This window comes from Anas platyrhynchos, chromosome 6 (genome assembly GCF_047663525.1).
Source record: "Anas platyrhynchos isolate ZD024472 breed Pekin duck chromosome 6, IASCAAS_PekinDuck_T2T, whole genome shotgun sequence".
Lineage (NCBI taxonomy): Eukaryota > Metazoa > Chordata > Aves > Anseriformes > Anatidae > Anas > Anas platyrhynchos.
In genome coordinates this window covers 23,673,167-23,686,149 of record NC_092592.1, presented here as the reverse complement: position 1 = coordinate 23,686,149, position 12,983 = coordinate 23,673,167, and the positions used below count along the sequence as shown (strand labels likewise).

The following is a 12,983-nucleotide window of genomic DNA, read 5'->3' as shown; positions in this document are numbered from 1 at the left end:
CTTAGCATGAAATAGGTGCCTTGGACTTCTAAGTACTTTGCACCAAAAGGCCCTCAGCCTGAAAAAATTCTCTGCCTTAGCTCTGTTCAAACCTTCTACTCTAACACTAGTAGAGAACCTACCTAGTTTATAAAAATGTTCCAATATTATGAGCTAGATAATTTAGTTCTATCTAGTTTCCACATTCACTGGTTCAACAATCCCTTCAATACAGCTAATCACCCAAACTATGTTTAGAAGAGCAAACGCATGATACGCTTTTTGAGAAGTTTCATTCATACTCAACGTCCCCTTACTTTAAAAAGGAAGCTGAAATCCCACACAAGTTTATCACTGTGTTCCTATCCTTCCCCTCCTCTTTTTTCAATTGGACTCTAAAAAAAATGTAAGAATCACCACTTCTGCCTACACCTACAGCATCGCATGCAAAGTTCTCTCACAAAGAGATACAAATTTCCAAACTCAAATTGCATAAATATTTTATTAGCTTGAGACTGCTTTTTCCATAAGTAATGAGCAATTAACTAAAAATCACATGCATTTTCTCTCTATCAAAAGGGACTCCAGCTGCATTTCATGAGTGCTTGAGAATCCAGCCGCCTGTTCAGTAACCTGCATGCCATGTTTTAGTACAAAAAAGCCTGACCATCTCTAAGGTTGAGGTTATGACAATTATGTATTCTAGGGAGATACTGTTTCTTGCAAGTACTGCACCTACCACAGGGTGGAATTGGGTGGCCATATCACATAGCATCACATGCACTGCATGGAAGCAGCCTCTGAACTGATCCAACAACTCCTACAGACAGCCCGCAACCAATTTAATAAAAACAGTCATCGAATTCTACCAAACACTTTCTTCCTGCTGATCTCTTCTAATTAGACCTACCAAAAGCTCCTGCTAGATCAAACACAATGATAGCAGTACTTTAGCTTGTAAAGCCATGCTTTTAAGTTCTAGAAGACTAAAAGTTTTGGGTTAGGAGATAGTTTTCCTCTGAAAGGCCAATTGTGTAGGCAGGCCCAAGAAAATGTATCAAACTAAACACTACATATTCTTCATACTAGACAGTTTTACATACTTCATTGAAGGGGAAAGGAGCTGAGGTACTAGAAGGTACTTTGTTATCTCAGGCATCAAGTGAGAAATTGAAGAGCTTATAGCCCAACACCTACAGTAAGAAGAAGATAGCCATTCACAAGAGGAATTAGAAGCAATTGCAATGCTTTGTGCTGAAAACCATAATTATGCTTATAAAGCAAGATAAATATTACTGCAAGAAGATAGCGTGCCATTCAGTCCAGAATCTTCTAATTCAGGAAGTACTAAAAGCACCGTCCCAAAACATGGAAGGCAAGACCTAAAGGCCAAAGAAATGTACAAAAACTTCAAGCCAAGATAACACATCATCTCTTAAAACAAATTTAGCTCATGCCACTAGTATGGCAAAATCCTATGAAACAGCCAACACAATATATTTGTGCTCTTTTTTCTATTGTGCCAAGTATACTTAACAAGAATGGTAAATTTTTTTAACATGTATTTTTAACCATTATGGAACGTCTCACAGCTCAGTTTTGAAGTCAGACACTTAAACACCTAAAAATAAGAGGAACACCTAAAATGACTGAATAGCCTGTATTTCTCAACAGAAAAATCTCAATGCTGGAACTGTCAGTTCTCAAAATAAATTTCTATTTTTTGTTGTTGTTTTGAGAGCGTTTTAGTTGTTATAACAAATCTACTACTATCTAGTGTATTAAAGAGTCTACACCAGCTTCATCAACTGCCCCCACCTCCTCCTGTAACACTGATGTACATGGTACCTTCAAGTGGTACCATTAGGATCCAGTATTCACTCCAAACAAAGATGGTAGAGACAGAGATGTTTGGTGTACCTTGGTGTACCAAGCCATCTTCTGACAGAGACAGAACTTTCTTTCAGTGAGACTTCAGATATTTGACAAGTGTTCAATTAAGTTGTAAAAGCAGCAGAAATGCTCTACTGGGTCACACATACCATTTGCCCACTAGTATTTTACCTCCCTTGGCTACTGTTGGCAAACCTAGTCTCTTCCTCCAGACCTTTCCTTGCACAAAACAGTTGTGAATGTTGTTCCAATACTAAACACACCTCTGCTTAACACTTTATGAACCTGTTGGCTGTTAGTTTGTATAATCACTCCTAGAACCTGTTGAGAATTACTTGCTTCCCCTACTTCCTAGGGCAGCATCCTCATCCAAACAAGGCCTAGATTTCCTTCCTCAAACTTACTTTGCAAGAGGAAGGCAAGAAAGAAAGAGGCAAGAAAGAAAGGGTCGAAGGGAAGTGTCAAAGGGATGTTTGATTCCCTTTTTGCATATGGCTTCCATAGTTCTAGGAAACTGAAGCCCAGCTGTGTCCAGAAGTTAAATGTGAAATGGTACCTGTAAGCTCTGCCTGCACAAATCAGGCCCACATAGCTCTATCTTGATGATTAAACAGACTTTAATGACGCTGATAGAAATAAGAAGTGGTACCCTGGCAAACTTGAAAATAAAGTAAAGAAAGCAAGATAACTGAAAGTGCAAACATAAGAGCTGTGCAACAGGCCAGCTATGGACTTAAATAGTTACTCCTATTCAGATGGAAATCTTTTCTTCTTTGCCAGAACTATCGTCTTGACCAGTGCTGGTGTGTTCACAGGACACACACACAGAATTAAACATTGTCTCACAGCACATATTGTATGACTGAGCAATTAATAAGTCATTGACAGCTTTGATGCTTGTCCTGAGAAATTCTGAAGCACTTGAGCAGGTGATGTTACTCTCCCGGAAGAAGAGCAGAAGTGGAAGTAAGGTTAATATGAGAACAATCCTGAAGATTAGAATTACTACTGAGTCTGGGAGTTTATCAGCAGATGAGGAAAAAGCAACAGAGGAAGCAGTCTAAAAAACTAACTTGTATTTTAAGCTTTTAAGAGTGAACAGTATAAGACCTTCTGCAAACAAGCATTGACATAACAGTTACTTCCATTTACATTTTAGCACAGATTTTCTCCTCATACCACAAAGTTTACGCTTTGCAACTTTTGGCTTCTGCTCTGGAATAGGAATCAAGTTTTTTTGAAAGACACCTTGTCCTGTGACGGTAGAAATTGTACCTTTCTTTGTAGGTGGCTCTTCTTCCACAGTAGGTTCATTTCCTAATGAACGCTTTCTTCCCGCTTCCAATACAGTTTCCTCAGATTCCTTTACCTGACTGCTTTCAGCTACTTTGTTAGAGCTCTCCTCTGCCATTTTTCTTTTAATGCTAGTTACAGTCTTGTCCTGGATTAAAATAAAGTCAGTTACATTGAAGTTTTTACAAAATGAGCACTTAAGTCTTAGTACATTTTGTAAATGTATTTGCATACAAAAAATATTTGGGTAAGATGTTCCTCTGAAAACCCCCATAGAAATCAATTACATATCTTAAAGCAAGAGCAAGTATGCCTTCAGATACCGAGAGCACAACGCTTTCAACAATATAGAAGGCAGAGCAAGAGCTTGGGAAACTGCAAAGATGTGAAGATTCACATACAATCAATGAGTTTACCACCCAAAAAAGAATTTCCTATGTACAGAGTTTATATAATTGCCAATTTGTTTGAAGGACAAATCATCAGTTCTTACGACACTGAAGTGATGAGCTTGTAGGTGTTGCTATAGTTTGGAGTTAAAATCAACTTCAAAGGCACAGATCATTTTATTCATGACAGACAATGCAGTTTGAAAGCCTGGTCAGTTCTGTTGTACATACTTTGGACCAGGTGTTTAACTGAGTTAAGATGAGTTAAAGTTTCTTACAAGATGACACAAACAGTAAGCCATGCTGGCACTGCCAAGGACTTATTACTCATCCTCAAGACTTCAAGAAAAATCTTCCTAATAGTGTTAAGGCTCGTGGCCGTGTTTTAAGTGTCATGCCACACAGTCTCATAGAAACGTTGGATGGAGTTGGAACCTTGCTCTTGGAAAAAATAGTAATAATAGGTAGCAGTCATTGCGACTCTCAGTCAGCTTTAATACTATAGAAAACCTCAATTGCAGTGAGGAAGAGATAGGGAATCAAAGGCTAAGCAAGGTCAAAGCCTTATTTTTTCAGGGGAAGAGAAACTGATTGAATGCTGACAAAGTAAACTCCATTTAAAGTGTTCTCAGAACTACTTAAGACTACTGAGCATCAGGTTCAAAAAAGCAAGACGTTTAACGTCTTGCTGAGGATACAGCTTTAGAAAACATCCTTGAAATAATCCTTCTGTCTAATCCTGATAAGGGATCCCACCCCATAAAAATTAGTAAAAACCAAAACAGCTTCAGGGGAAAAGTCAATAAAAAATACCAGAGGTCCAGCCTGTTCACTGCAAGACTGATCCTTGAATTTCTCTTCTTCATCAGGGTTTTCAGTATAACCATTTACAAATTCCTTGAAGATTTCCAGACGCCTTTCAGAATTTTCTTCGAGCCGTTCACATTCATGAAAAAGACACTCTCTGTAGTAGAAAAGAAAGTCAGCTAAAAGAGCTGCTAAGTTATTAGCACAGCTTCCCATAAACAAAGGTGTTTCTCCTTTATTTGGGTACAACAGAATAATACACAGAATACTACTCTTACACTAAAAAAAGAAGTGTATTTCCCCCCACTCCCCAAGATTTGCTGGGGGAATGGAGTTGGGAGATGGCAGCAAACAGAGCAAGGAGGAATTACAACAGTTTGAAGTGTATCCTAGAAGCATTTTTTCTAAGTTTCTTGAGCCAGAATACTTGTCTGGAGTATCACTAAGGACTCCAGAGATACAGCCTCCCCCTTCCCATGGCCCCACCCCCCAAACTTTCATACAGTGTATTTTTCCTGAACTCATAGTACAAATAGAAACAGATATATTAACAGGTAAGAGTAACAGAGCAAGCCTAGCAGAAGAGTACAATCTATTATGGCCAAAGGTCAGATTTTAAGAAATAAGTGTATTCACTTATTTTTAAGCAATAGTTCTAAGTCAAATTAAAAGCTAACTTACATGAAATTTATTTCCCACTCAGCCATGTATTGGGAAAATTCTTGTGCCATTTCTTCACGAACTTTTAATTCCAGCACTAGCTTATTTTTCTTTTCAGTATTAAGTTTGTTCTTCAAGTCTTTTATAAGACTCAGCAGTGCCTAGAATTACAATTAGCATTTTTCATAAAGTATTGGTTTCCCCAGAAGTGAGATTTTTCCCCATTCCTCGAACACTTAAACACCACTTCACTATGTCTGAAAAAAAAAAGTTCTTTCAATTCTTTTATTAACTTCTTCATAAACAAGAGCATTCACAATTAGATTGAAGAATAAAGTGCTGTGCTAGTAACGAACAGATAAATTTGCACAGAAATGGCATTTGTCAAGAACTTCAAGTCCTGCAAAATTAAGCTTTTTTAGCTCTTGTATTTCAAATACCCATTTTTGGTTGAGATAAATGAAGCCTCCACAAAACAGACTCTGATCTGTTCCCTACTCCCTCTTTTATCTGGAAGTAACTTTCTGAAGAAGCACTGTCCCAAAAGAGACTAAAATCTTAAAAGTAACTGTTAACAAAATGTAAGGGAAAGGTCTTCTCTGTTGATAGAACACAATCCTTGACACATACTGACCAGAGGTTACACAAAGCCAATAGAAGCAAACCTGCAGGTGTCATTGCTCAGTGTGTATTTCAACACATTTCATGCATCTTTCCTACAATAGATGAAAAATCTGAGTAATCCCGCTTTTAGTTCTTAACACTGGATTTATGGAAAAAGGTGATCAAAAGGAATACGAGAGAGGTGAAGGAAACCAGGAGAATACGTTTTTTCAAGACTCAGTGCTACACTAATTCCTGAAGTAGTCCTGATACGTACTGTATATTCTTCTTTTCCAATAAGGACTTGATTTTCATCATGTCTCTGCTCTTCTTCTTCTCTTTCCAAATTATGATGTTCTTCCATCTCATCATTATCATCTTCGATCCCATCTTCTACGCTCCGGTCCCATAGAATAGTAGCTCTTTTCCTCGGAATAGGAATTTTAGCATCACTTAGTAGTGATGATTCTCTTACCAATTTCTGGCCAAATGACTGATCATGGGGAAGAATAGATGTGTCCATAACTAAAACCTACTCAGAAAATAAAGAACAAAGCAATCAGTATTTCTTAAATCTCAGAAGCTTTGTGTCTTCCATTAAGGCTCCAGTACTGATCTGACAGTTTAGTCTTCTATCTTTTTCAAGGTTATATCATTGCATTTACTCTTAGCCATTCTGCTTAACCTCCACTTTCCTACCTTTCCAAAACCTTTCAGGCTTTGCTGTCGAACTTTTGTCAATACTTGAACAGTATTCAGAATTCGGATGTCAGTGGCATATGGGGCAGCTAACATGCTCTCCTGGATAGGACTATATTATGTGCAGAGAAACAAAGTTTACCCAATTTTAGGGAGTTTCTTCTAAATATAAGAAGCCTCTTCCATTCAGGCTAGACATTTTGCAGGAGTAGAGGATTTTCTTGGTAGAGGATGTTCCTGCCCTCACACTCCAAAGTAAAAGAATGTTCTAGTAGAGCTTCTTAGACACTTCACAAGAAAATAAAGCCTGACTAAAAGTAATTAGAAAATTTGATCACAACATGGGGACAGAAAATGCAGTAATTAAATTCCTATCTAGAATGGACAGAAAGATAGGAGACTGCAAGTCACTAGCAAAGCTTTTTTTTAAAAAAAAAAAAAATCTTTTAAGCATAATAGTCTGTGAATAGGCTGTCAGGCACAGCGTAATGGCACAAGTGGTAAAGCTCACAAGGGCATATCATGAGCAAAGTGAGTTCATTCAACTTCTGGAACAGAAAGATCATAGATGAGAAACTGTGGAAAAGAATTCCTGGAAAGTTACAACCGGATGTGACAATATATATTGTACAGTTGTTTAAAATACAAAAAGTTCAGTCTACTCTCATTTAGATCCCAATCTAGCCTATAAATAGCAGGTAGGCTTTTTTGTCTGCATATGGTTACCATTCTTTCTGATCTGGCTAGTGTTACATCAAAATTTGGAAAAACAATTCTACGACTACAAACCTCTTTTTGTACTTGCTGGATTTGTTTCTTAGCATCAGAAAATTTCTTTTTCAAATCTTCATAATCTTCCTCTTTCCTCTGCAAATCTTTTTTCAAACTCTGTACAAGGGCAGAACTATCCAAGGGATCTTTATTTAGCCTGGTGTTAGAAATAAAAAGACAGAAATAACATTATTACTCATCTGAAAGAAACAACATTCACAGGTTAAGCTAAGCTCTGACTGTTGGTTTCTATCAATAAATAGTATCTCAGATCTATCAAGATCAATAACAAACTATACGTTTACTTTCAGATTTCAGCTTTTCCTAAGGTGCTAAAGCAACAAACTACTCAAATTCAGTTCTCATGAATATACAGCATAAAACTATTATAAATCCCCAATTTATTCTGTTACCCTGCATGTTTCTGTTTTCCCCTTAATTTCAAGGTAGTAAGATTATCTTGTAGTAGTAGTTTAGTAAATGATATTGATAACATGCAGATGGGTTATGTTAAAGAAGATCAGCGTTCATAGAAGGTAGTTTTAACTCAGACTCAGTCTCAAAGGGCTATGAGTTATCTCACTATTTACTTACAGTTCTATGGACTGTGTTCTCTCGTTTTCATATTTCTCCTTTTCCCAAAGAGAGAGTTTCATCTTCTCCAAGCTGTTTGTCAACTGCACAACTTCTTCGTTCAAATTTGCTTCTTGACTATATAACTCTTTGATTTTTTGGTCTGAATTAGCACATTTTTCTTGCAGAGCTACTGTATTAGCTTCTAAATTTAAAATAATAGATTCCTTTTGTTTAAGTATTTCTTCTAACTTTGTCATGCTGTCTTCTTTTTTTTGAAAAGCTTCTAAGAGGCATTCAAGTTCTCTTATTTTTACCTTGTAACTTGTAACTTCCTCCTCAAATTGTGTAATTACTCTATGATCTTCTGCAGCCCGTTTTTCAAAATCTTGAGTTTTCTTTTGGATTTGCTCTTTTAACTGATCCATAAGAGCCTTTTCCTTTATGGACTGACTATCTTGTTTTGTCATCTCACTTAGTTTTACTTTTAGTTGATTATTACAGTTTTCACTGTCCTCGAGTCCCTTCTTTAAGTTTTCAACTTCTTGAACTAGTTCTTTGATCTGCTGACTTTTCTGCGAGGAAGCCTTAATAATACTTTTGCATTCTTCCCAAATGCTTTCAACACTGTAGTGAAAGGAGCTCTCCCATCTTGGATCTGCTATAGAAGTCGTTTGGGACTGCATATACATAGAATTAATTTGAGATGTCTCCGATTCCTCTTTTTCATAATCTAAGGAATCCTTTAGATCAACTAAATCCATAGCATGAGACTCTAAGTGAGATTTACATAGCTTATCTACTTTGGACTGCATTGTTTTTATTTGTGACACTTTATCAATTATATTTTGTTTGGCATCTTCTACTTCCTTTTTTAGTTGAAGAATCTTTTCTTCTTTCTCCTTATTTATAGTCTTCTGTTTATCCAATTCAGAAACAATTTGCTGATAGTCAGTTCGATACTGCTGAAGCTCTTCACTCAAGCCAGTTGCCCTTTCTTCAGAGTGGGAGAGCTGAAGTTGCAAGTTTGTTACCTGCTCACTGAACTCTTCTTTTTCATTTTCTTCTCTTCTGCATTGTTGTTCAAGTGCAGCTATCTGACTCTCCAAGGTTTCAACTCTTTCCTTCAGTGCAAGCGTTTCCATATGTTTGTCATAACTATTTTGGTTCACGTGCTCAGTTCTTTCTCGCTCTATCGAGAGATCTTCCCAACTGTCTTTCACAACTCCTAAAAATGAATACAGCTCAGGTTGATTAAAATCATTAAGTTATTAGCAATACCAAGTAGCAATTATGATGTGAAAAATGGTCACAATATGGAAAACATACCCTCACGTCAGATGGCCTTTTGAAGTCTCAAAGTAATTAAAGCCCTCTGAATAGCTTAGCATGAAATAGGTGCCTTGGACTTCTAAGTACTTTGCACCAAAAGGCCCTCAGCCTGAAAAAATTCTCTGCCTTAGCTCTGTTCAAACCTTCTACTCTAACACTAGTAGAGAACCTACCTAGTTTATAAAAATGTTCCAATATTATGAGCTAGATAATTTAGTTCTATCTAGTTTCCACATTCACTGGTTCAACAATCCCTTCAATACAGCTAATCACCCAAACTATGTTTAGAAGAGCAAACGCATGATACGCTTTTTGAGAAGTTTCATTCATACTCAACGTCCCCTTACTTTAAAAAGGAAGCTGAAATCCCACACAAGTTTATCACTGTGTTCCTATCCTTCCCCTCCTCTTTTTTCAATTGGACTCTAAAAAAAATGTAAGAATCACCACTTCTGCCTACACCTACAGCATCGCATGCAAAGTTCTCTCACAAAGAGATACAAATTTCCAAACTCAAATTGCATAAATATTTTATTAGCTTGAGACTGCTTTTTCCATAAGTAATGAGCAATTAACTAAAAATCACATGCATTTTCTCTCTATCAAAAGGGACTCCAGCTGCATTTCATGAGTGCTTGAGAATCCAGCCGCCTGTTCAGTAACCTGCATGCCATGTTTTAGTACAAAAAAGCCTGACCATCTCTAAGGTTGAGGTTATGACAATTATGTATTCTAGGGAGATACTGTTTCTTGCAAGTACTGCACCTACCACAGGGTGGAATTGGGTGGCCATATCACATAGCATCACATGCACTGCATGGAAGCAGCCTCTGAACTGATCCAACAACTCCTACAGACAGCCCGCAACCAATTTAATAAAAACAGTCATCGAATTCTACCAAACACTTTCTTCCTGCTGATCTCTTCTAATTAGACCTACCAAAAGCTCCTGCTAGATCAAACACAATGATAGCAGTACTTTAGCTTGTAAAGCCATGCTTTTAAGTTCTAGAAGACTAAAAGTTTTGGGTTAGGAGATAGTTTTCCTCTGAAAGGCCAATTGTGTAGGCAGGCCCAAGAAAATGTATCAAACTAAACACTACATATTCTTCATACTAGACAGTTTTACATACTTCATTGAAGGGGAAAGGAGCTGAGGTACTAGAAGGTACTTTGTTATCTCAGGCATCAAGTGAGAAATTGAAGAGCTTATAGCCCAACACCTACAGTAAGAAGAAGATAGCCATTCACAAGAGGAATTAGAAGCAATTGCAATGCTTTGTGCTGAAAACCATAATTATGCTTATAAAGCAAGATAAATATTACTGCAAGAAGATAGCGTGCCATTCAGTCCAGAATCTTCTAATTCAGGAAGTACTAAAAGCACCGTCCCAAAACATGGAAGGCAAGACCTAAAGGCCAAAGAAATGTACAAAAACTTCAAGCCAAGATAACACATCATCTCTTAAAACAAATTTAGCTCATGCCACTAGTATGGCAAAATCCTATGAAACAGCCAACACAATATATTTGTGCTCTTTTTTCTATTGTGCCAAGTATACTTAACAAGAATGGTAAATTTTTTTAACATGTATTTTTAACCATTATGGAACGTCTCACAGCTCAGTTTTGAAGTCAGACACTTAAACACCTAAAAATAAGAGGAACACCTAAAATGACTGAATAGCCTGTATTTCTCAACAGAAAAATCTCAATGCTGGAACTGTCAGTTCTCAAAATAAATTTCTATTTTTTGTTGTTGTTTTGAGAGCGTTTTAGTTGTTATAACAAATCTACTACTATCTAGTGTATTAAAGAGTCTACACCAGCTTCATCAACTGCCCCCACCTCCTCCTGTAACACTGATGTACATGGTACCTTCAAGTGGTACCATTAGGATCCAGTATTCACTCCAAACAAAGATGGTAGAGACAGAGATGTTTGGTGTACCTTGGTGTACCAAGCCATCTTCTGACAGAGACAGAACTTTCTTTCAGTGAGACTTCAGATATTTGACAAGTGTTCAATTAAGTTGTAAAAGCAGCAGAAATGCTCTACTGGGTCACACATACCATTTGCCCACTAGTATTTTACCTCCCTTGGCTACTGTTGGCAAACCTAGTCTCTTCCTCCAGACCTTTCCTTGCACAAAACAGTTGTGAATGTTGTTCCAATACTAAACACACCTCTGCTTAACACTTTATGAACCTGTTGGCTGTTAGTTTGTATAATCACTCCTAGAACCTGTTGAGAATTACTTGCTTCCCCTACTTCCTAGGGCAGCATCCTCATCCAAACAAGGCCTAGATTTCCTTCCTCAAACTTACTTTGCAAGAGGAAGGCAAGAAAGAAAGAGGCAAGAAAGAAAGGGTCGAAGGGAAGTGTCAAAGGGATGTTTGATTCCCTTTTTGCATATGGCTTCCATAGTTCTAGGAAACTGAAGCCCAGCTGTGTCCAGAAGTTAAATGTGAAATGGTACCTGTAAGCTCTGCCTGCACAAATCAGGCCCACATAGCTCTATCTTGATGATTAAACAGACTTTAATGACGCTGATAGAAATAAGAAGTGGTACCCTGGCAAACTTGAAAATAAAGTAAAGAAAGCAAGATAACTGAAAGTGCAAACATAAGAGCTGTGCAACAGGCCAGCTATGGACTTAAATAGTTACTCCTATTCAGATGGAAATCTTTTCTTCTTTGCCAGAACTATCGTCTTGACCAGTGCTGGTGTGTTCACAGGACACACACACAGAATTAAACATTGTCTCACAGCACATATTGTATGACTGAGCAATTAATAAGTCATTGACAGCTTTGATGCTTGTCCTGAGAAATTCTGAAGCACTTGAGCAGGTGATGTTACTCTCCCGGAAGAAGAGCAGAAGTGGAAGTAAGGTTAATATGAGAACAATCCTGAAGATTAGAATTACTACTGAGTCTGGGAGTTTATCAGCAGATGAGGAAAAAGCAACAGAGGAAGCAGTCTAAAAAACTAACTTGTATTTTAAGCTTTTAAGAGTGAACAGTATAAGACCTTCTGCAAACAAGCATTGACATAACAGTTACTTCCATTTACATTTTAGCACAGATTTTCTCCTCATACCACAAAGTTTACGCTTTGCAACTTTTGGCTTCTGCTCTGGAATAGGAATCAAGTTTTTTTGAAAGACACCTTGTCCTGTGACGGTAGAAATTGTACCTTTCTTTGTAGGTGGCTCTTCTTCCACAGTAGGTTCATTTCCTAATGAACGCTTTCTTCCCGCTTCCAATACAGTTTCCTCAGATTCCTTTACCTGACTGCTTTCAGCTACTTTGTTAGAGCTCTCCTCTGCCATTTTTCTTTTAATGCTAGTTACAGTCTTGTCCTGGATTAAAATAAAGTCAGTTACATTGAAGTTTTTACAAAATGAGCACTTAAGTCTTAGTACATTTTGTAAATGTATTTGCATACAAAAAATATTTGGGTAAGATGTTCCTCTGAAAACCCCCATAGAAATCAATTACATATCTTAAAGCAAGAGCAAGTATGCCTTCAGATACCGAGAGCACAACGCTTTCAACAATATAGAAGGCAGAGCAAGAGCTTGGGAAACTGCAAAAATGTGAAGATTCACATACAATCAATGAGTTTACCACCCAAAAAAGAATTTCCTATGTACAGAGTTCATATAATTGCCAATTTGTTTGAAGGACAAATCATCAGTTCTTACGACACTGAAGTGATGAGCTTGTAGGTGTTGCTATAGTTTGGAGTTAAAATCAACTTCAAAGGCACAGATCATTTTATTCATGACAGACAATGCAGTTTGAAAGCCTGGTCAGTTCTGTTGTACATACTTTGGACCAGGTGTTTAACTGAGTTAAGATGATTTATTTTAGGGAGTTTCTTCCAAATATAAGAAGCCTCTTCCATTCAGGCTAGACATTTTGCAGGAGTAGAGGATTTTCTTGGTAGAGGATGTTCCTGCCCTCACACTCCAAAGTA

The 12,983-nt window shown here is 37.4% G+C and overlaps 1 protein-coding gene across 7 annotated transcripts in view; it reads right to left on the bottom strand.

Moving 5' to 3' along the window:
• LOC113840898 (kinesin-like protein KIF20B) overlaps positions 1-12,983 on the bottom strand; it is a 41,635-nt gene that overhangs the window by 17,745 nt on the left and 10,907 nt on the right. For all 7 annotated transcript variants that reach the window (XR_011810032.1, XM_072039575.1, XM_072039578.1 and 4 more), the window contains exons 13-19: positions 12,198-12,363; positions 7,689-8,895; positions 7,113-7,251; positions 5,902-6,156; positions 5,043-5,182; positions 4,368-4,518; positions 3,148-3,313 (exon numbers count right to left, since the gene is read on the bottom strand). Coding sequence is in view for 6 of the 7 variants with exons in the window: in XM_072039575.1 (XP_071895676.1) it covers positions 3,148-3,313; positions 4,368-4,518; positions 5,043-5,182; positions 5,902-6,156; positions 7,113-7,251; positions 7,689-8,895; positions 12,198-12,363 (2,224 nt within the window). In the remaining variant the exon portion in view is untranslated. The remainder of the gene's footprint in view (positions 1-3,147; positions 3,314-4,367; positions 4,519-5,042; positions 5,183-5,901; positions 6,157-7,112; positions 7,252-7,688; positions 8,896-12,197; positions 12,364-12,983) is intronic.